This window comes from Microtus pennsylvanicus, chromosome 18 (genome assembly GCF_037038515.1).
Source record: "Microtus pennsylvanicus isolate mMicPen1 chromosome 18, mMicPen1.hap1, whole genome shotgun sequence".
Classification (NCBI taxonomy): Eukaryota; Metazoa; Chordata; class Mammalia; order Rodentia; family Cricetidae; genus Microtus; species Microtus pennsylvanicus.
This window is the reverse complement of record NC_134596.1, coordinates 12,526,796-12,550,907: the sequence shown is the minus strand read 5'-3', so window position 1 is coordinate 12,550,907 and position 24,112 is coordinate 12,526,796. Positions and strand designations below refer to the sequence as shown.

General features: G+C 44.3%; 1 protein-coding gene across 1 annotated transcript in view; it reads right to left on the bottom strand.

Annotated features, from left to right (window-relative positions):
- The window catches only part of Gabrg3 (gamma-aminobutyric acid type A receptor subunit gamma3), a 490,885-nt gene that overhangs the window by 449,194 nt on the left and 17,579 nt on the right, over positions 1 to 24,112 (bottom strand). The window contains exon 3 of the mRNA XM_075952432.1: positions 311 to 378. Coding sequence (XP_075808547.1) covers positions 311 to 378 — 68 coding nt within the window. The remainder of the gene's footprint in view (positions 1 to 310; positions 379 to 24,112) is intronic.

Here is a 24,112-nt window from a genome sequence, read left to right as displayed (position 1 = left end):
TCCCTAATATAAGAGAGGTCAGGTAAAGACAATGGCTACACAGCCCCAAACAATACCATTTGAAAAACATGTACTGTCAACACATGTGAGAGCGGACACAGTTCATGCTCTCCAGAGCAATGGCTCATGACTGATGTCACAAGCTCTATCTCCTGAATCTTAAAGACCATTTTCAATACCACATAGCTGAACACTTAAGGAGTTATCGTGGTCTTTGAACCCACATGACAAAACTCCAAGACAAATCCACTGGAGACCGGACGCATGAAGGGATGCAGGAGCCGCCGAGCCAAACACAGGGGCCTCTTACCATGTTTATGGATGACACAGGACCTATGCTGTTCACATAAATGTCCACATCGATCACAGTCGGCTTTACTGTGGAGAAAAATACACATATGTTAGTAATGTACAATACAGTGGGAATAGGAGGACGAAGCCCAGTGTCCAGAGGCTCATGGCCACCTACAAACAGCACAGGAGGGGGGGATTTCTCCTGAAGACTTAATTTGCATTTAAAACTCAACTCAGCTTGTCTTACTTCCTAAACTCTTTCTAAAAGGAGGAGAGATTCCCACTTGAATTTATTCAGCTGTGGGAAGATAAGACAGTTACCCACTGCAAATTGCCAGTAACAGATGACTACAGAGATATTTGATGTTACTTAAGCTGACTTTATGGCAAAGAAATGAGATAAAATATAAGACATTGCATATGTAATCTAATGTCTAAGGAATTATAAAGCTGAATCACAGATGAGCAATATCAGAGGTAGATTAAAAAAACTATAATTTCCAAGCAAAATTCTAGTAAGTTCAAACACCAAGAAAAATGAAAACATGGCTTAAAATTATCACCGCTATTATTTAAGGAGACATACACATGTCGAGCACAGAGTTAAAATGCTACAATCAAAAGTGTTGAGAATGAAGATACCACTGTTTCAAGTGTGAGTGTGCACAGCTCCTGTGAGGGGCACACTGCAGGTTCCAGTGTGAGTTTGCACAGCTCCGGGGAGCGGCACACTGCAGGTTGCAGTGTGAGTGTGTACAGCTCCCATGGGCAGTACACACTGCAGGTTCCACGACTAACTTAGGTTCCTCTCTCTTGCCTGCAGAAGAACCGAGCACCACCAGTGAGGACACAGGGATTCTACAGATTCTCAGGAGCCAATGCCCTGTTCGGGGGGAAGTCCTTCACTACTCAGGAATAGTCAAAGGAGAGAACAGGGCGAGTTTCCGAATATTCCTGTCCAAGAGGAACATAAACAAGATGCACGAACTTGCCCACAAGAAGTTTCCATGGAAACAAGACTGTTTGCTGCTGCAATTATTTCAATGGGCCTCTTTCAGTTTTGCTGAATCGCTGCTCATTCACAAATGGACCCTACACTTTGCTTCTGGAACTGAGGTATCTTTGGGCTTCCAGACCCACACATTCAGGGGTCAAAATCCAGGACAGTGGTTCTCAGACTTGGGATGACACAACAGTCACGGATTTAATCAACTCCCAACATCTGTCAGCACATCCAAGCCGTGTTCATTCCAAAGAGCTGCTGGCATTTCGGACGAAAGCCCCAACACAATTCTACACGGTATACACATGACATGTAAATTTCGGATAAGCTGAAACGAAACCAGAAACTAGGCTTTCCTGATCATTAAAATGACAGACATCACCTTCCTTTGGCTTCACTGGATGCTTAGCTGTTCTGTTTCCACGCACAACAACTTTAGATCATGCTGTGCAGAAGGCTGTGTGACGTGACGTCAGTCAAGTCTTTCCACACAAGCCTTTTCTCATTGTTTCGGAGTACTTATTAGACTCTGGGTTTCTGAGTTCATTAATCTCATTAAATTACAAGGGCTCGAAGACATCAAGCCTGAATGGCTTCAAGTGGGCGTGTGAAATGTATTGAGTGTGGCAATGTAACAGGGATTTTTCAGAGAGAAGCAGAAGGAACGCACACACGTGCACACACACACGCTCATAAATGTTGGGGGAACCACCGGTTTTAGCTTTAAGCAGAGTCATGATAATGTCAGTGGCGCATTTTAGAATGCCATCCAACAGCTGTGCCCGAGAAGCACACAGGCCACGCTTGATAATTCAGACACTAAAGAAACAGTTCTGACGAAGGCTTTCCACAAAGTCACCAAGCAGCCAATGAGAGAAAAGAGCAGCCTCTGACAATGCTTGAAAAACTGAATATCCAAGAGCTAAAGAATAAATTCTGACCCTTACATCTCCGTTCATAACCAAAGACAGACTCGAAATAGGTTCAAAATGAACCGTAGCTAAAACTATGAAAACTATTAGAAGTAAAGATGGGGAAGCATGGTGATGTTTAATTTTGTCAGGGTGCCTTGCACTGAATATCAAAATCTCAGACAATAAAAAGAAAAGTAGATCAATTTTACTACAGCAAATTTAAACATGTACACAGGAGGCTCAGCAGCGTGGAACAGCCACCCTAGAGTGGAAATGCGCATTGTTGATAACAAGGAAAATTACTCAGGTTCTGTGGATGATGGCATACTGGTTCCTCACAACAGTAAACAGCATTACCACTAGGTACAACCATCAAACATCTGGATATTTTACCAACAGGAATAGCAAGAGGGACTCAATAGATATTTGAATGTCCATATTTATACTGAGGCAATTCACAAAACCCAAAATAACAGAAATAAGTCAGGGGTCCACCGAAGATGAAGAAGAATCCAAGTGGGGATATGCTGGAGTTTAATTTAATCTTTAACAGGAATGAAATGTTAATACATGGTACCGACTTGGATGAATGATGAAGGCAGTATGCTGAATAAATGATCCCATCACAAGCCAAACACTACATGAATCCATTTATATGAAATATCTCACCCTGTGAAATTCAAGGAGATGTCAATTACAATGGTGGTTGCCAGGGGCTAGAGAGGGAAGCGGGAGGAATTAAGCTTCCATGGGAAGACAAGGAGGAAGTGAATAGTTGAGACAATGCAATGCTACCAATTTATAGTTCAATGAATATAGATAAGATGGAAAGTTTTAGAATGTACATCATAAATTACATATAAATAAACACACACACACATATAAAGCACAATATGACCTGGAAATACCTAGGCAACAGAAAGAAGGATGACATCTTTCACAGAGGTAATACCTCCAAAAATAGCAACAAGAGGGACCAGTATTCTAAGTGAGATGAGACAAATTCTACTGAAAGATTATTTTAAAAGGGGGGCATTACAACTGGGTCACATTTATTGGCTGAAAAATATATTCACTTGGAATTCTTTGTTTGAGTTCTATCTTGCTTTTCTGGGTGCTGTTTTTTTTAAAAATTTAGAGTAACTACATCTGAGAAGATTGTGCAGTGAACAAGAGCTTGACCAAGGAACAATGGGTAAGCCTTGAGAAACCTCAGCCAAGACCTCTCTACAGAGGTTGCTGGAACCCTCAGGGACAGTGTGGTCTACAGTGTCCCCTCACCTTGGACACAAAACCACTGTGTATGCATGGTTATTTCACTACACCATGGCATTTCTCACCCTAAATCAAGCAACTGAGGAGAGAATGGTGTCTTACTATTTAAACTGTCAGGACAGAGACAAATCCTAGTACCCATGAGAGGGGCAGATGTCACAACTTGCTGGAGGCTTGGAATAGGTAGTCTGATGATGGACCTGGTTATTGCCATCACCACAGGAATCCTGTCATGGTAAAAACTGCAAAGAAAAATTTTGAAGACAGTTCATGGCCTCAAGTGTCTCTGAGACTTGATATTAAAAATTATATTTCCTGAAGTTTAAGCTTTTCATTACACAACCTTCAGAATCTTTTGTGACACAAATATATTTTTATTTCCAACAAGTTATATGTCATGGGCTCTCTTCAGATAGCACATGTGTACTTCCTAGGAAATGTCCAAAATGCCAGCCTTAAATGAGAGGCAGAGACAGAGAGACAGAGACAGACACAACACACACACACAAAGAGAGGGGGAGAAGAAGGAAGGGGAGAGGGAAAGGGGGAGAGAGAGGGAGAGAACACGCCTCTTTAATCCACATCCAGCTACCTACTTCTCAAGGTTAGTAGCATAGCAATTCCTTGAGGTCTCTTGGTTCCAGGAGCCTGGCAGATGTAAAATCCTTGCCTGCTCAAGTCCCTTACATAAAATTGGGTGATATGATGTGGAAGTCCCCTCTGTGTGCTGTGATTACCATTAATGAATAAAGAAACTGCCTTGGCCTGTTCATAGGGCAGAATTTAGGTAGTCGGGGAGGACTGAACTGAATGCTGGGAGAAAGAAGGGCAGAGTCAGAGAGACGCCATGGATCAGCCACCGAAGACAGATGTGCTAAAACTCTGCTGGAAGGCTGTGACCTCGTAGTTATACACAGATTAATAGAAATGGGTTAAATTAAGATGTAAGAGTTAGCCAATAAAAAGCTAGAGGTAGCCGGGCGGTGGTGGTGCACGCCTGTAATCCCAGCACTCGGGAGGCAGAGGCAGGTGGATATCTGTGAGTTCAAGGCCAGCCTGGTCTACAAAGGGAGTTCCAGGACAGGCTCCAAAGCTACAGAGAAACCCTGTCTCGAAAAACAAAAAACAAAACAAAACAAAAAAAAAAGCTAGAGGTAATGGGCCAAGCAGTGTTTTAATTAATAAGTTTCAGTGTGATTATTATGGTTCTGGGCAGCCAGGAAGAACAAGCAGTATCTTGCAACAGTGATACTTTCATATAACCTATACACAACATTGTCAGTCAACTCCAGATAACACGCTGAATACTATGGAAACATTATACAAATAATTGTTTATCTTGCACAAGTAATAGACATATAATCTCATATAATCTTTTCCACTGTAGCAACAATGGATCAACAACTGGATAAATCTACAGATGTAATCAGTGGAGACAGGAGGTAAATTGCATTTAAATGTTAACAAATGTCTTTAATTTTTAAATTTATCTCTTTCCTTTTCAGCCTGGAGCCTATTAGGAGTCATCAGCCTTATTTCTTAAGTCAAGAACGATCCTTGTAAAGCAAGAGCAGATGTGGTCTTCTCTCATGGAAAAAAATTACAAGCTAATTTGAGAGTGTTGCTTGGCCTTTTCCAAGGTAAAATGGAAAAGCAAACCACAGCAATTTCTAAAATCCTCAAAACTGTCTATCTAAAAACCACAAAGTTCAGGCTTAGGAGAATATCATGACAGCAGAGTACACCCTAGGATGCACCAGGCCCTAGATTCAGTCTCCACATAAAACAAAATAAGACAAAAACGAACCAACCATATAACAAGAGAACAGTCAACTGCGGCAAACCCATAGATACACGTCCTAGCAGGGCTGGCTGTTAGGACTTGCTGGAGGCAACACAGGCTCAGAACTGAGACAGATATCACAAAAAAAGGCACTAGAAACAGAAGCTGTGGTGGGCTTCATGTGGACACAAGCTCTGAAGCTCTTCTTCCAGGGGAGGAGGAAGAGCTAGAGTTCACCCAGGAGGCATGAGGCTATGTCTTCACACAGAACTCTCAGCGTATCTGAGTGACAAACCCAGATCCACAAGAAACCCAGATCTATGACTTTTGTTGACCTGAGTCTTTCGCTTGGTGCCTTTTTATGAAAACTGGCTCTTACATATCCATGAGCATTGAAGGAAAGTTTATCTCACATGTAGCAATTGTGACGCAAGGCCCCTTTCTGAACCTACCTATCTTTTATGAGTACACGTTCTGTTGTATCCCAAGACCTCTTGTTCCCCAAGCAAAGGAGCTGGTTTCTGGACACCAAAGTTGTGTGATTCCCCAGAGTCCCTCCCATCGTGTCACAAGCAGGAAGGAGTCACTGGCACTGTGGTCTAAGGACAACTCCAGAAAGCGGAGCTGTGTGGCTATCATCAGTACTTGGCTTGCGCATGGTAAACGTTCCCCTGAGCTTGAGAACTGTCACGTGACGGAAACCCTTTCATGTCCTCCAGAACACGACAACAACGATGTAGATCCAAGAAGTCAAGTGGGCAAAGCTCTGCTACATAAGGACAAGCCTGACAGTAGGCATCTGTTACCATGGAGATGATTTCATCTTTGTGAACAGAAAAAAAGGCTGAGGGTGACATTGGGACAGAAAATAATGGAACTTACATTCATCCATAAATAAGCAGCAAATAAGCAATGACAGAAACACAGATTAGAATAGATGGAAACTGGGAATAATACCAAGAGCCAACATGGGTAGAAGCTGCTGTGAGTTTCGGGCAGTGACTGAGGCATTGAAAGCTACCCATGGAAGAGAACTGTTAAGCTAGCCTATAGATGGTACGGAGAGGAATGTAAACCTCATGTAAGGAAGCATGGCCGGTGGATCATCCCAGCTGATTCCAACCGAGTCTGAAATATGGAAGTTTCACAATATCATTGTCTTGGTTCCCCTAGACAAGGTGGCTGCTAACACAGTCAATCCAGATGGGGCAGCAGGTCGTGTGCCAGTATCACGGTGACCATCAGATGCTCATCAACTAACAGTTAGACTGCTGCAGGTAGATGCCACCGGAATGGCAAGCACAGCATGTCTGCCGTTCTAACCATGTTTACCTTCTTATAAGAGACCCCAGTCACATCTCTAATTTTATAAAAGAATAAATGTGAAAAAAAACTTAAATAGGAGCGATTTCAATTTAAAAGATAAGCAAACAACGCTAATGCATCAAGGCCACTTCTAGTAGCTGGAAATTGGTTTTCCGATCTTCCCTGTCTTTGAGGACCAGAGCAGACCTACTGGTCGCTAACAGACTAGTCTTTGGCCGTCACGTGTCATGATCTATACTGCCTTCCATTTGACAAGCTCCACGGATAACCTCGGAGCAAAGGAACAGTAGCCATGACTTAATGGCACTTGCATGTAATTCCACTTTCTTCCAATCCTACCGTCAGGAGGCTCAGGTGGGAGTGTACGGGGCTCCGATGGTGGCTGGCCAGAACTCTGCAGCCTGCCTACAGAAGAGAGCAAGGATTCTGAACTAACGTCTAGATGCTCTGCTGTAGGAGAGAGAGAGAGACTTAGCAGTATTCTGAGGAACAAAGAATTCGGTAAGAATCTATTATCATTTTTAGTATCCATCATCTTCATAATCATGATCATAATTATCACCACAAGTAATCACTGCAGGCTCCTTAAAATTCAAATCCTCTGTCTCTAAGGCTTATATTAGATCTGTGGGTAATGCCTGAATGATACACAACTTCCAACTTGGAAAATTCTAGGTTTTGGGAAAATAGTTTGAGGGCCCACAAAAGAAGTGTATCACAGACAAATTAGCTAAGCAAAAAGGAGCTCCCAGCTCCTGGGTCAACGCAACACTGACCCAGCTGGCTACTGGAAGCCCCATGTGGGTCACGTCAGCACTGCTGGTCCCAGACCAGCTCTGTGAGGGGATTACTGAGCCAACCGGTTCTGCTTCTCGAATTTGGGTTGACAGCTGGATGCCATGTCACTCACTCTTCCAGTCTTGTCCCACACTTCCTTTCCACGGGTGACCTCAAGAACACTAGTGGGACTTCACTGAGGCCCACAAAGTCATGTCACAGGGAACAGGGACTGAGAAACATGAAATAAGGCAAATGGTGAAACCCACCTCATTGTTCATAAAAGCAACTAAACAGGCGTAGATTGCATGTTCGAAAGAGAAGAAAACAGGGGTGTCAGTCATTTTTCTGGGCCACCTTCCTCCAGAGCTCCCACTGGGAGTTACTCAAACGCTCCTTAATAACCACCTCCTGGAAGAATTCAACGGTAAGACTGCAAGACACACAGGAAGCCTCTGCTGAGGGTTACGACCCTGAAAACCTAGCTCTAAGGTCACCTCTGTGACCTGGCTAAATAATTTTAATTACTGTGGTTCTCTTCTCTAGTATTTGAAGAAATCGTTCCACCTAACCACTAATTCTATCAATTACAAATGGAAAGAAAAGGTTTAAAGGGCCTTTCATGGCAGCTTCTCTGTTCTCCATCGGACTGGGAATGATCGAACATCAAAATGCATGCACAGCAGCTCCCGAAGGTCTGCTGCATGACGCCTTTAAGCAAGGCAAGGTCTGAGGGTTGTGTGTGCATCTCTGCAGCCAGCAAACTCACTGGGCTCTTTAAGGGCTATAATAGGGTGACATTGGCAAGACGTAGAACAGGGAGACCTGAACTCTCAACACAGAGATGGTAGCTCAGGGACAACACATGAATAGTTGCCTCTGTGGCAAATCCAGAAAACTCGCCAGAGCTCTGGCACCCAGGAAACAGAGAGCCAACCACGGAAAAGTCTGGTGGGAAGATTCACAGTGTTCATCGGCTAGAGCCCAAACCCCCAGAGTGTGGCAGAACACATTCAAGAGAAATTGCAACTCCCAACTTCTTTCTGAGGATTAAAGAGAAGGACAGAGGACTTTTAACCTTCGGATGTTTGCAGGGGTGTCACAGAGACTGTTTTCTGCCTTGTCTGAACTTGACATGGCTAGAATCAGGGTAAGGGGTCAGGTGGCAGAGAGGTGACCCTTTGAAATGAAGCTGTCAAGGTCTTGAGAACCAGACCAGCCACGCCGTCAATGATAGCAACAACTGTCAGGAAAGGAATAAAGCCACTTCCGGGCCGGGATCACCAGCTAGTGCCTCTCCTTCTAACTCAGGTAAGACTTACCATGAGCAGAGGATATCTGGAAGAACTTTAATAAAACAGAAACTGGCTGACAACAGAAGTTGGTGGATTGTACGGTGCAGGACAGCATCAAGGAAGCTTGGGTCTCACAGATGAATGTATTCAGACATTTCAGCAACGGGAGTGGAATAAGGATGAGAGAGATGGATGATTTCTATGATCCCCGTTTGGTTTAATCTTAAGGAAAGCCGCTCCGCCGATGCAAATAACTCCAATGAAAGCAGATTAGACCAAATTAAAATGACCGTGTTTGTAAATGCAACACTCTCGGGTGGACTGAGACAGCATGGCGGGAACAGGAGCCCACGCAAAGCCCGGACACCATGTGTTTCTTTTTGCAGTGCAAGCCTAAATACCTGTGGGAGTTGCCCTGACTCTCCCTGGAGAGGGGTCAGTGCTTGACAGGCTGGGAGTTGGAGTCCAAGCCCTTGGCAGGCTGGGAATTGGAATCCATGTGCTTGGCAATCTGGGAATTGGAGTCCAACTCAATATTACAATCCCTATAGAGGTAGCCTCTTGGGGCCTTCCATATCTGTGAAGTTCTAGTATTTGAAAGAATATCCAAGTACCACAAATCCCCAGTTAGAAAGGTGGATTTAAGTCATAGAGGGTTTGAGGCCAAAACAATGATAGATTCAAAAAATATCTGCAAACCCAAGGAGCTATGATGTGGGATTCCCCTCTGTATGCTGTGAATACCATTGGTTAATAAAGGAACTGCTTTGGGCCTATAGCAGAGCTATAGGGAAACAGAGGTACACAGGGAAAACTAAACAGAATGCTGAGAGAAAAGAGGAGGAGTCAGAGAGAAGCCATGGAGCCGCCGCCAAAGACAGATATGCTGAAACTTTGCCGGTAGGCTACAAGCCTCGTGGGAAAATATAAAATAATGGGAATGGGTTAATTATAGATGTAAGAGCTAGCTAGTAATACATTTAAGTATTTGGCCAAGCAGTGATTTAATTAATACAGTTTCTGTGTGATTATTTCCGGTCCAAGCAGCTGGAACCAACAAGCGGCCTTCTTATAACAGAGCTGGTGATTAAATCCAAATGTTGTTGCGCCCAAATGAATAAATAGGAAGATGCAAAAATACAGTATAATGAATGGGCAGCAATCTGGGTGATGGGGCAAGACACCAGGAAAGGTTAGTAAGTGGGAAGAGACAGCTCGCTAATAGAGAGGGGCATGTTACTTCTTTATGGAACCATGGCTGCGCTCTTGGGACAATGCCTGAGCCTTTATAATATACTTCATACTGTGGGTTGATGACATTGCACTTAAAACATGGGACCTCACAGTGAAGCCCTTCTTAATGATAACGACCTCACAGTTTGCCTTGAGGATGAGAGCCATATTAACTGAATATTAATAGGAATTTGGCTTTGCTGAGTACCTGATAAAATTATGGCCTTAGCAGTAAGCCCACTAGATAAGGCCAAGGCAAATAAATATACAAAGAGAGAAACCTAAAAAGAAAAAGACCAAGGCCTTCTCTTCTTCCAACAAGCCCTTTCATCCCTGCCTGGTGATATAGCTCTTCTTCATGTACCATGTAACAGTGTACACAGCAACAGTGGTCCTTATCTACCCAGGAAGTATGGATGGATATCTTGATACCTAGATAATCTTTCTCTCACCACACACATAGACCCAATCTTCAGATATTCACATCCGTGTGTAACACTTGCACTGCACGTATTAAGTCACCTATAGGAGACACATGATGTTTAATAGAACATGAAAACCATATAAAATGGATGGTGTAAGGAATTCTGGCAAGGACTGATGTCCACTCATATGCGACACATAGAGACATTTTTTCAAATACAGTTAATCCATACACAGGTGAATCCTACCCTCATATATGTGTTAGTATATATAGATATGCATATAAGTCAATGGGGTAGCACAGTTTTCTCAATATTCATGTATGGTTTGATAAAATCCAGAGAACTTGATAGAACTTTTACTTTCCAGCTTACTTAGTAAGGGGCCAACTGCTCAAAATTGAGAGGAAGGGTCAAGTGCTGGGCTCCTGTCTGCTGGACCACTCTTCGGTCCACTGTCAGCACTAAATCTTGACGAATGCGAGAACTTAATGTCACTCTGAAGGATCTCCAGGCCCCCTGTGTGTCTAAGCACAGGTGTCTCAGGCAGAGCCTTGTACCGTTCTTCCCCCTAAGACTCCTCTGAAAATGTCCCTACCCTGGAAGAGAAAGAAAGGAAAGGATGCATCTCCTCTGACACTGTCTGCTGCTGTGTGCAACTGAAAACAGCCAAGGGAAGCCATGCACCTCTTATCAGACGAGCTTCTTCACTGAGCAGTTCTCTGAGAGCCTGCAAGAGGCTGGTGACACTCCCTGTTTTAATTTCATTCCCTTTCCTTCACACTGAAGGAAAACCACTGTGTCTTTGCAAGTAGTAGGTAGGAAACAGTTAGCAGAGGGTACGGAGGAGGAAGAGGAAGAAAGCAAAGTACCCCAATATTTACAGAAAGAACGCAACAATTAAACAAAATAGCAAGATTAACTTGTTCCATTAACAGAAAGAACAAAAGCCTGGCATCTCACAGAGCAGCAGAATCCAGGCTACTTGAGGTCTGACTGGATTTCGGAGAGACTGTTATTCAAATGGCCCCTGTTGCCTTCACGGCAAGCAATGTTTGCTATTTTAGGGTTAATTTTAAGAGCGTGTATGCAACGCCTATAACGCAACCCAAATTTACAGAATATGACGTTATTAGAAGTTACTGGGGGAAGCTATACAGAAAGAGCACATATTTTATTATTGTGTCGTCTCTAGTGTGCAGGACAGACAGATTCATAGCGACTGGAAGTGGATGAGTGGTCATAAGAAGCTGGGGAAGGGAGGAAGAATGAGGACTGCTGGCTGACAGGCACAGGGTTTCCTGCAGGGGTTGAAACTATAACGGGATCAGATAATGGGCAGGACCGTGTGATGAACGAATACACCTCTTCAACATGCTGACTTATGCATTTCACGCGGCATGTGTTCTGGTATGTGAGTTAAATCTCGAGAGCACAGCAAAAATTGCTCAATGTCTCACTCGCAACCATAGCTTTCCAAGGCAGGGTTCATTAATCCTAAACCTTCAGTGGTTTGGTTGTAATGTATTTTAGGAACTCAGCACACACGTTTACAACCCTGATCCTGAATGAAACTTTGTTTTTTTTTTTTTTCAAGTAACATGAAATTAAGATTTATATATAACTATTGATAACTATCAATGGAACTTCTGTATATTTATATTGTTATATCATACAGCATACAGTAATGTAAGATCTTTAACTATTTTTCTGGGTTATCTTTACATGACCTATATGTTCACAACATTTGACGCTAACTCGAATTTGCTACCAAAGTCACGTGTGAAGACAGCTACGACATATTTAGAGATGGTTTGCATTCCTCTTTAAATGAGGCATGCAGACTTTTGCTATAACTTTCCCCTTGGAAAAGAAACCTACAGATAAAGTCCACAACACTGCTCCAGGCCAGAGTCGCTCCAAGGAGAACAAAGATCGGAATTCCCTTTCATGGTTTTGCTGCCTCATGGGGCTTGTGCTTTAGATCTGGAAATGAGGCGGAGGCACCGGCATGTTTGGGCAGATGGTCATAACCGTGCCCAGCTGCTGGAAGGATCCAGAGCAAGACAACCTTGCGGGAGTTTATATCCTATGCAGCAAAAAATTATTCTTGTCCAAATCAGACTAGGAAAAGCTTCCCTAGTAGAATGGAATTAGCCAAAAACTCTGCCTACAAGGGTGAATCTACATGAGAAAGAACATCCAGAAACGCAGGAGCTACTCCTGAACCAGAGTTACTGGTCTTATCTGAGCCCCCTGCTACTACTGTGTGAATGAGCCAAAGCCAGCTTAAAACACTTGGCTGGAAGCAGTTCAATCTCATTTGTAAACCTGCAGAGACGTTAGATAACCCAGATGGGGCAGTACTTCTCCTACCTGGAGTAACAGCAACTGCAATTAACTTTGGCAAAACCATTAAAATTCAGGGAAAAAAATACCTAAAACCGAGGCTATCAAGATACCACACATTAGGCGATGGTGAACAGCACCCCTGAACCTAGAAACAAGCAAAGCTGGTTTGTGGTGGAGAGAGAAACACAACCGTCTGCCCAGCGTCCCACGGAGCCTCTAACTCTTCTGCACTCAGAGTGCCCATCTGACCGCTCACTGTTGGCCCGTGAAAGCAGCACTCCCGAACCATAAAATCCTGAGGTGGCTTAGTTCTCCCAACAGGTAGCTAATACAAAGGTCAGATGTGGCTGAACCCTTGACGCACGGGTGTGGCTCATCATGACGAAATTCTAAAGCCAAACACATATGCAGCCATCAAGAAATACAAACCAACCCAATTGCAGATTTGAGATACCACAAGACAGTTGAATGTCAATGAAACAGTAACTGTGTGGTAAGAGAGAAGGGAGAATATGAGGGTTGTAGTTTCATTGTAGTTATCACAATTAAGAGGAGCTCGAAAGAAGGAGAAAATCTTCACACCAACCCTGAGTGAGGCATGAGGTCTCCCACTCTTTATGCTCCATTGCTTACAGAGTAGTATCGTTCAAAATAAAAACCCAACAAGTACCAAGACATAGAACATTGCCCTCAAAGCAGATTGCTTCATTAATTAAAATACCAATTGAAATGCAGAGGGAGAGGAGAGTTTGAACACATTGCCTCACTCCTCCTGTTCCTGAAGTTTCTGTAGATTGTCTGAGATCAGAAGGGTCTTCTGGACATGGACATACTGAACATTTTCTGTGTCCCAACAAGCCATGGCAGTCAATATCACCAGGTGTTCACAACAGGCAGGGGCCCCCAGCACATTATATTACTGGTCTGATTACGGGATAGAATGTCCGAAGTGTTCGCGATATCTGACGACAATATTATTTTGCAGGCATGCTTGTTGCTGGAAGAGTAGGCTTACGCATGGCTTTAAAAGTTGAAACTCTCGCTGTTACCACTGGTAAAGATAAAAATAGCATCTAATGTGAAATCACTTAAATTTTCCTATATTCCCATAATAATCATGACATAAAGTCATGTGCTACAGTTGGATCTGATGAATCCTCCAAGCCCATGTGTTAAGGTTTAGTTCCCACCCCATAGCTGGGAGATGTCGGAACTTTCCAGAGGTGGAACCTACTGGGTGGGTTGTTGTTGTGTGGTTGGTTACATGGGGCTGTGACACCACAGACTCTCCACTCTCTTTGCTGCCTGGCCTGGTATGACATGCACAGGCCTTAACTGTGTTACACACTGTTCACCATACCTATACAGTTCTCCTACCAGAGGCTTCAAAGGCCTGTCCCCATATGATCATGGACTAGTGAACATAGATCTCTGTGACCCGGAAGAGATCACTTATGGCTAAAAATAAATTATCTCCTGTGTCTCATCACACCTAAGTAAAGTTCACAGATGAGAAAATAACAACCAAACAGCCCCAAATAAGAGTCTTTGCATTGACCATATCCTAAAAGGCTGAGCATGGATATCTCTCTTCAACAAAAACCCCTTCTACCTTCCTTCCTCAATCGGATGCCAATGACTGCACCTGCCCTGGTATAAGCAGACTGCAAGGGAGGCTGCACCTTTCCTGTTCCCGGTGCTACTCCGGGGATGTAAGAGGCCGAATATCAACCCAGAGTGGGTGTGGCTGTACCTCCGGCCAGCACTCACCTGCCCCTGCCCTGCAACAAATAGGCTTTATGAAGAAATCCCCAAAAAGAGAGTGGCTAAAAGGAAGTGCATTCATCCCTAGCTACTCCATCCAGTGGCTAGAAGAGATTTAAAACCAACCGACAACAGCTGCAAACCCCACCTGAGACGACAGTACAACAGGAACTGGTCTCGCTTGAAATGCTCAAAACCCGAACAAAATACTGAAATAATGGCTCTCAAGACACAAGGCATGAAACATCCCAAAACAGTAACCACTGAGGACAGAAAGAGGTGAAAAGGAGCCCTGGCCCTACACCATCTGAGTCATGGCAAGTCACCCAGGCAGGGGGTGAGCCTCTGAGTTGGACCAACACTCCAAGAGTTCAAAGCGCACAGACTGCCAAGGGACTGTTGGGATCCAAAGAGTACCCCTCTTAGGGAATCACAGACTGTGTGTGAGGAGAGTTTAGAAAAACAACGAAGACTATATGGAAGCACCCAGTGTGCCCACGTGACAAGGAATACCCACCCTTACTAAGAGTCAGACTGACTTGAATCCAGAAGTGCTGAAGCAACAAAATCGCCCAACAAAGCTCAAAGGCAGAATTCAAAGGTTTACAATCTTTCTGATGAACTTAACTATACTACACAATGCATTCCAGAATATTTATAGGAATATAATAAAATCAATTGTCAACAAGAAAAAAAATCACAGTGTCTGAAAATAAAACAAAACAAACAAGCAAAAACTGAACACATGACCGAGCGAGCAGAAGAAGCACAGTGAGGACATGAACCCACTAACCAGATGGAGACACAGGCCAGAAAGAACTGGGAAGCAAAAGCAGATCAACACAAATCCTGGAATTGGGAGCAAGGCTACTGAAGCGGTAGTTATCTACTTCACATACCCTATCACAGAGGAAAGCAATCAATCCAAGCTCACTCTTAGCTTTCTGGTACCAACAACGAAGAGTAGAGAGTGATAGAAGGTTATCAGGGAGAAACCAAGGGAGAGGGACAGTCACAAAGCACCCTCCTGGAATCACAGAGTCATCTCAGGACACCAGACCTTCTGTGTGCCTGAACCAAGCTGCCCGGGAGCTATCAGAGAAACACGAGGAGTACCGAAAACATTCCCCATGCTTCCACAAAGACCAGAAATATTACTAAACACAAACACTTAACACGCCACGGATGAACACTGGCTGTAAGCTAACCAGCAGCACTTCCCAAGGAGTCAAGGCTTGAATTAAAGAAATCATCTCCATCTATGGTCATCTGTGTGGGACCAAAGCTCCAACTTCCTGGGACTACGGGAAATAATTAAGCTAACAATCCACAGATAAATGGCAAACACAGTGTGAGATTCCCGAACAGCTGGTGACGCAGATAACCAAGAATTAAAAAAAAAATCCAAATAGCTAAGATTTGAGGAGAATAACTGACCAATAACATAATTCATGTCCCGGGCAAGAGCCATCCGAGAGTGAGGCCAAAGACAAAAATCAAGGCAGAAGGTCCAAATAGTGACTCTGGAGTTTGCCTACTCGGCACAGATTTCTCTATTAGTTAGATAAGCCATTGCAATATAAACAAGAGGTGCCCCTCATCCCTTGCCGCCTGATGCAGGCAGGAAAGTTTCCCCCAAAGTCAAGTGAGCAAGAGATCTGGCTCTGCCCCTCACAAGCTACAGCACTTGGGAGAGAGGGTCCTGCACCTTGCCTAGTGAAGGCAGCAGAGCTGACCTAAGCAGGGATGCAGGTAAGCCTTCCTGCTCACTAGGTCCCTAGGGTGTGAACGTGGAAGAGCTGGCCCACTACTTAACTGTCTTAAGGCAGCATGAGTGAGGAAGAGACACCCCCCAACCCCTTGCCACTTATGGCAAGCAGGAGAGCTGGCCCCTGGGTTATGAGAGTGGAAGACCTACCTGGCCCTCAGCAGCTGCAGCGTTCAGGAGAGCTGGCCCTGCACCTCACCTGGGCAGCACAGTAGAGCTGACCCTGTTGGTAGTGGCAGGGGTGGGCTGTACTGAGTGCAGGAGAACTCACCATGCCCCCGCATCTTCCAGATGGTGGCGTAAAAGAAACCTGGCCTTTCCCCTCAACGTCTGTGGCAGGAAGGAGAGCTAACCTCGGGGTCTTGAGAGTTGGAGAGCTGTTCCTGTCTCGGACAGTGGCCCCGCACCTCTCCTAGGCAACCCAATGGAGTTGCCCTGGTGGCGTGGGTGCCAGTGAGTCCGTCCCAAGGGCGTGAGAGCAGGAGAAGCAGCCCCGCCCTTGCTGCCTGATGCATAGCCAACACAGTGCTTGAGAGTCCGCCCTTGTAGTGAGAATGAGAGAGAGCTTCAGGGCCAACCAACACAGCTACCACCCTGACCCAGAGCTATGAGTTGGCCCACCCCAACATTCACCCCATCTATGAACTGCTGGAACATATGGAGGGGCCAGTCCTACAGATCCAACACTGTGGGATCTCCATGACACAGGGCAACAGCGGGATATGCAAGAAGAGTCTCACCGAGGGCTCAGAAGAAGCCACAGGCCTCAAACCAGACCACTGGATTCAACAAATGACTTGCAAGTAAAGATGTATGGGCTGAAGGGTACACTGTATGACTCACCGTGACATACTACAGCTTCCAGGACAAGATCTTTTTTTGTTTTATTTGTGTAGGAAAGTTGCAAGGGCAGAGGGTAGAGACAAAGATATGCAGAGATTAATGGGACCAGAATGCATGATGTGAAATCCATAAAGAATCAATAAAAAGTTTAAAAAGTAAAGCATTCTATATATATATGCATGTATGTATATATATATATATTTATAATTTACATACAAACACACACAGAGAAAAGGCAGAAAAAGAAAGACATGAATATGTAAAGGCTGAAAAATTAGTATTGAGCTATTATAACATATTACCTAAGCATCAAATATCAAAAATGTGCAAGAATTCCAAATAAATAAATGAAGGCAGCATTCACCTTTCTGAGCTACATTCATGGAGGTGTGTGTGTGTGTGTGTGTGTGTGTGTGTGTGTGTGTGTAAGTGTGTATGTGACTCGTGCAGTGTGGGTATACAAGAAAGAAGAGTAAAAGGGACAGAAAAATGTATATTTGAGGATGATGTCTACTGTGGTTTAGCCATGGCAAGTTCGTATGTTCCAGGGTAGAGGCATGATTATTAGAAATGTCAGGTAGGAGGAACAGAGATAAGAAAGAAACACAGAGATGCAGGTGTTGACAGAGATTTCTGTCCCGACCCATCCCACAGCCATTCAGCCCCAAAGAAACACATAGAGATCCACGTTAATTATAAACTGGTTGGTCTAATAGCTCAGGCTTCTTATTAACTCTTATAACTTATATTAGCCCATAATTCTTATCTGTGTTAGCCACGTAGCTTGGTACCTTTTTCGGTGAGGCAGTCACATCTTGCTTCCTCTGCAACTGAGTGAAGACTGTAGACTGAGGCTTTCCTCTTCCCAGAATTCTCCCGTTCCTATTGCCGCACCTCTACTTCCTGCCTGGTTACTGGCCAATCAGCATTTTATTAAACAAGTACAAGAAACAAATCTTTACAGGGTAAAACCATTGTCTCACAGCACACAGGATAGTACCAGGAAGGGAATTCAGCGGGTCCTGAATGCTGAGTTTTGAGTTCTGAGTTCGCTTGTGTTTAATTTTTTATACACTTTTATACCCCAACACAAAAGGGGGGAAGACTGCTGTAACATGATACAAAGGACAACCAGAACAGTTATTTGCTTCAATACTTGACATATCAAGCAATTATTTTCTAAGCAAAGCAAACATATGATGTTGGGGGCAGTGAATGCACCCTAGACTAAGTATCCTGCAGGCAGCCGCTAAGTCAAACCTCCTATTTTAAATGAAGGAGCACAGGAGTATGTGTGAATTCTCTCCGTTGTTCTTGTTGCTGCGGGGTTAGAGAGTGGAGACTTTACGCAAGGAAAGGAGACACAGACACGCAGCGGTCCCACATGGGTGCACTTTAATGGGGGAGGGGTAACGACAGGTAAGGTACAGGTGTGCAGAGAGGAAAGGAGAGGGGGGAAGAAGAGGAGCGAGAGGGGGCTCGTGTCGACCCCCTGCATTTAACGGGGAACACAAGGGCGTCTGGGAAAGGTGTCCTGCGCCTGCGCGCGCTGGCGTCCGTAGTCTAGGGGAATGTTGGGAGCTGTAGTCCGCAAAAGGAACAACACTCTGACCTTTGGTCTATGGGCCATCTTAATGTCCAAAACACCAAGTAACCACACCCTAGATCGGGGTCTCTTGTTTAGTAGCCCCACCTGTTGTCAGCAACTCTGAAAGTACAAAAATAAACTTAAACTCTCTGATCTTCTGACAAAGTAGAACAGGCTTGCATCTGTGTACATCCTGACATTAAATAAAGTATCTTCACATGAAGTCATTATTTGCTTTGCTTTGGCATTGTTTGATTGTTTGAGACAGTAAGCGCCAATGAGCCTGGCACTGGTTAGGAAAGCCAGGCTGGCTCCAAACTTTCCAGCCTCTGTTATCCTAGGGAGTGTGCACAGCACGTGTGCCGGTGGGCAATGGATGTCAGATCCCTAGAGCTGGAGTTACAGTTCTGAGCTACTGTGACAGGGTTGACAGCAACCGAACTGGGTTCCTCTGGAAAGACAGCAAGAGCTCTTCATGGGCTGAGACATCTCTCTCTCCACTCCCTACATTCAATAATGTTAAGGAATCCCAAGAAAGTTGACACAGAGAAATGGATAAGATGCAAGGGAGCCAAACTGCTGAAACTCAAAAGGTAAAAGAAAGCTTTTGAAAGCAGCTAAAGGGAACAACACAAGACAAGAAAGGGGCTGGAGATATTGCTCCGTGGTTAAGAGCACTGACTGCTTTTCCAGAGGATCTGGGTTCAATTCCTAACCCACATGGCAGCTCACACCTGTCTATAACTTCAGTTTCAGGGGACCCAACACCCGTGGCAAAAACATCAATGCACATAAAAATAAAGTAAATATTTCAGAAAACGCAACTGCAGTTAGATGGCTGGAACAATGGAGATTCAACAAAAAGGCAAGAAGGCAAATCTGAAAGACTCTTAGATAAAGCACAGCACAGAAACTGTGACTGGAATGTAAGTGCCTCTCTAGTTTCATAATACATAGAGATTTTGACGCTTTACTTTCTATCATTGAACTCAACAGAAAACCAGAGATAAAACATATCCCCTCAATTGATCATCAGACAGAAATCCAAACAATAAAATGAATGAGCTATGGATGCAAGCTACTTATGAATGAAATGTGTTCTGGTTAGCCAAAACCAATAGGAACTGGAAAAGGAGGTGTTGATTTGGCTTTCAGATAACAGTCCCCCATCAGGGGAAGTTGAGGCAAGAAGAACTGAAAACCAGAACTTGGAGGCTGGAACTGAAGCAGGGACCATGGAGGGATGTTGCTTACTGACTTGCTCCTCACGACTCTTTCTCTTTGCTTTTTTACACACCCAGGATCGACTGCCAAGTGTGGCACCGCCCAGAGCAGGCTGGTTCCCCCACATCATCATCAATCAGAACCCTGCTATGCTGAATTTGCAGCCATCCAATGTGATGGAGGCATTTTCTCAGCTGAAGACCCTCTTCCCAGATAGTTCTAGCTTGTGTCAAGATGATGAAATACTAACCAGGACAAGATGAAACGTGGAAACGCTAGAGGTAAAAAGCCCAAACACTCTGATTCCATCATCTGCAAATGAATAATAGTGCTCCACAGAACAGAAACGACACTTGTTTGATTACCTAGGGTTCTGGGAGACGAAGGACAATGGGAAAACGTCCTTCCTTTGGAGATGACAAAAATGCTCTCAATTTAAATATTGGCTGAATAACTTTATAAATATAATAAAAGCACTGGACCATCCACTTTAGTAGAATGAATTTTATAGCTTATCACTTATATTTTAATAATAAAATAAAAAGGAAGACAAAAATAAAAAAACATTTCAGACATACAGGCACTAAAAGAATTCATTACAAAAAGTCATGTGCTAAAAGAGAAATTTACAGGAAATCCTTTAGGCAAAGGAAAATTACAAAAGACATATGCTGATCTAGAGAGCCCCCCCCAAAAAACCACAAGCTCTTGCAATTTCTCCCGGTTACCCACCATACCTAGTCCTAAGACCCTACTGCTACAGACACCACATACTAGGGATAAAAGATGCAGAAAAATCACACTGGAGATTCCTCCAAACTGGTTGGTGTTCAAGATGCCAAATCGTGTTCTGCAGGCTCTGGTGAGGTAACAGCACTGACAATCTAACGTGGATGGAAGTCTAAGAATTAGAGGACCCACCTGCCAGACAGATGTGCCCACTGACCTGACAGTGGCATGATGGATATGAGGGGACCAGATACTCCCTAATTTGATCTGGGGTTTGCTCATGCCCAAAACTAAATCTAATTCAACGTCTGTGACTATAGAGGTCCTGGGCCCTGGTGGACAGTGGATATTAATGTGGTTGCTTAGAGGCATTGATATAGCATTATGTCACCCCTGAACTATCTCTCTTTATAACCTCAGATGAACAGTGCTCTCAGGCATGAACAGAGATGCCTCTTCCTGAAATCAACAGAGACAAATGAAAAGGCCCTGGGCTGAAGAAGGTGTGAAGAATGGAGAACACTTGAGGGCTCAGTCCTAGACAAGATAATCTACTACCACCTTAAGATTAAGAGAACATTACAACAAAGGGGGCTGGATGAGTCTAAGAACTAAAGGATAGGGAGAGAGCATCCATGTAGTATGATCTTATGAACAGTATACAGACATGGAACCTCCAACTCCTAACAGCTCTGCACAGTGTCACTGGGTCCTAGGATACCAGGCCCTTCTAGCATTGAGAGATGAAGACAAAACAGTCTCAAGGGGCCCTACCACACAATGCCCATCCACTGATGGTCTCTTTCTGTGATAAGAAGTACAGTGTCTAGTTGTCCCAGTGGTGAAACTACAAGGCTCTTGCGGTGAGATCCATGCTCAGAATATCCCTGTTTAAACTCTGGTGGAAACTAAATAAACAAAAGCCAACGAGTAGGGGAATGAGCTTTAGAGAAAGAAGGAGGTTTGGAGGGGTAGGATATAAGGGAAACAGGCTAGGTGGAGATGAACCAAAACATGCAGTGTTCGCGTATGACATTACGAAAGAACAGAACGTGTTAGTAAAGACCCAAGTTTGGAGGAGGTTTGCTTCCTATTGCTGTGATGAACATGGCAAAAGCAACCTGGGGAGGAGGAAAAGTGTTATTTAGCTCATGCTTTGTGAGACCCAGTGATCACTGAAGGGGTCAGGGACCTGAGGACAGGAACTGACACGAGATCATGGAGGAACACTGCTTCCTGGCTTGCTCTCAGGATCATGGCCAGCTGACTTTCTTATACAGCCCTGGACCAATGTCTAGGGGTAGCACAGGCTACAGTGAGCTGGTTTCTCCCATCTGAATCATTCATCAAGAAAATACACTACAGACATGCTTACAGACCAATCTGATTGGAACAGTCTCTCAACGGAGGTTCCCTCTTCTCAGATGACGCTAGCTTGTGTCAAGTAGATAAAAACTAACCATCACACAGGATAGGAATGGGGTCTCTGGGGAGAGTTGGAGGGTGTGGGAGATGGACAGAATCAAGATGCATCATGATAATGTATGGAATTACCAGAGAAAAAAAGAATAAAGAGTTATTTTAATAAAACATAACAAACTGAACACATTTTAAGAAAAGAAATACTAATCATTACAAAGACAGCAGTGATGTGTCCTTAAGCAGATCATGGCTATTTAAATGAAAATAATAAGAACACAACACAGAGGTTCTAACACGATGAAAAATTCTCTTGAATTTACACCCAATGAACTGATATATTGCCCAAGGACAAATTACGGTACACAGTAAACTTTTAACAGAATAAAATCACGGATTAACACTCATAAGAATATATAAGCAAGCAGAACCACAAAAGAGGAAGGTAAACAAAAGGAGAAAGAGAATGAAAAACAGAAGAGAACCAGAGGCTTAAGTTCACACCAACCATCTCAGGCAACATGATAAAAGCAGACTGCTGGGAAGAGCAAAATAAGCACAAGCCTCACCTCCTAAACCCCTACCAGAAATAAAGTGTAAACAGAGCAGCCAATATACATTAGAAGCAATGGAAATGGAAGGCCTGCCCCACCCCAACACCGGTGCCAGGAAAGCTGGAGGGATAGCTCAGAATTTAACAGAGTACTACCAGGGTTGAAGGTATTCAGTTGATCCTGACAAAGCAGCCAGTTACTCAAGAGGGCGTGAGGCCCCTAAATGCATAAGCTTAGCAGTAAGCCTTCCAAAGGCCCGATGCAACGATACGAGCACCAACAAAGCTGGAGAAAAGCGGAGGCACAGCCATCCCGGGCATTTTCATACCTCGCTTGAGAACCAGACAGAAATAGACCCAAATTGGCAAGTAGGCTGCTGAGACAGTAGGAAGCACTTTACGCAATTGGTCTAGATTTTAACTGTGTTTGTTTTCCCCACAGTTCTTCTGCAGCCTTGAAATGCCCTTCCTCCCAAAGCCCACCCTGTTCCGGGGCTTGGGATGCAGTAGGAGGCTGTTTGGAAGACTCAGTTTTCACAGTCCTCTCTCAGGGTCCCAGGGAAGCTGGTTGAAGGACACCACAGGAACAGAAGCCCCAGGCAACCTAAACAATCCTCAGACCAGAAGGTGGTTTTGGTTGTCTTTCTGGCACTGAGGATGGAAGACAGGGTCTCCCACACGCCACCAAGCCACACCCACCTTTCATACAGGCTCTTTCATACACCCTCTCTGGGTGGGTTCTGCTACTGAGGCAGTGGAGTGCTATAGAAACGGCTTCTGCACTGCATTGCTTAGGAAACAGCTCTACAAGATTTATTTTTGACACCTGTACATGCATTGTATAAATGCAATTTTTTTAAAAAAAAATCTCTGTTCTGCACTCAGTGCATTCAGCACACAAAGGATTCAAGCATTCAGAACTGGACTGTCCTATCTAGAGACACAACTCACATCCCAAACTCAGGCAGTGCACGTGGTTCCGAGGAATCTTTGACCAGACAAGAAATAGCCAGAAAGATCATCTAGGAGCAACAGAGACTGAGGAAATAGGACAGTGCCCTATGACTGACCCTTGGAAACCCCAAACTCATACCCTGGCTCCTGGAGAGGCCCCCTCTACCCTTCTGAGGTCAGATACCCAGGCCATATCCCCTTGAGATCTGTGGGAACCTTGTGGGTGAATCCCAGTAAGAGCCATCACCTCCAGGACGGGCAAGCTTCCTGCCTCTGCAAACCAAATAAGCCCATGTTTCTCATGTTTGCCTGAAGTCAAAACCCACAAACTCCTCAGAGTCTAGGAGAGCATAGCGGGGAAGGGGTCAATCATTCATGAGATCCCTGGGAAGCTGGGGCCTAGCTGCAGGCCTACCTCTGCCCCCAGAGAACAAGGGATTCACCCTGCAAATGCAGGTCTTTTGGGCTGCTGGGGAGAGTATCTGGCTCCATGGAGTGTGGGGATGACGTGCAATAAAACGGTTATGCTAGGCAAGCAAGTTAACTAGGAGCTACCACCTCATGCCAGGGCAGAAGGAGTGTGTAAGAAACAGAAG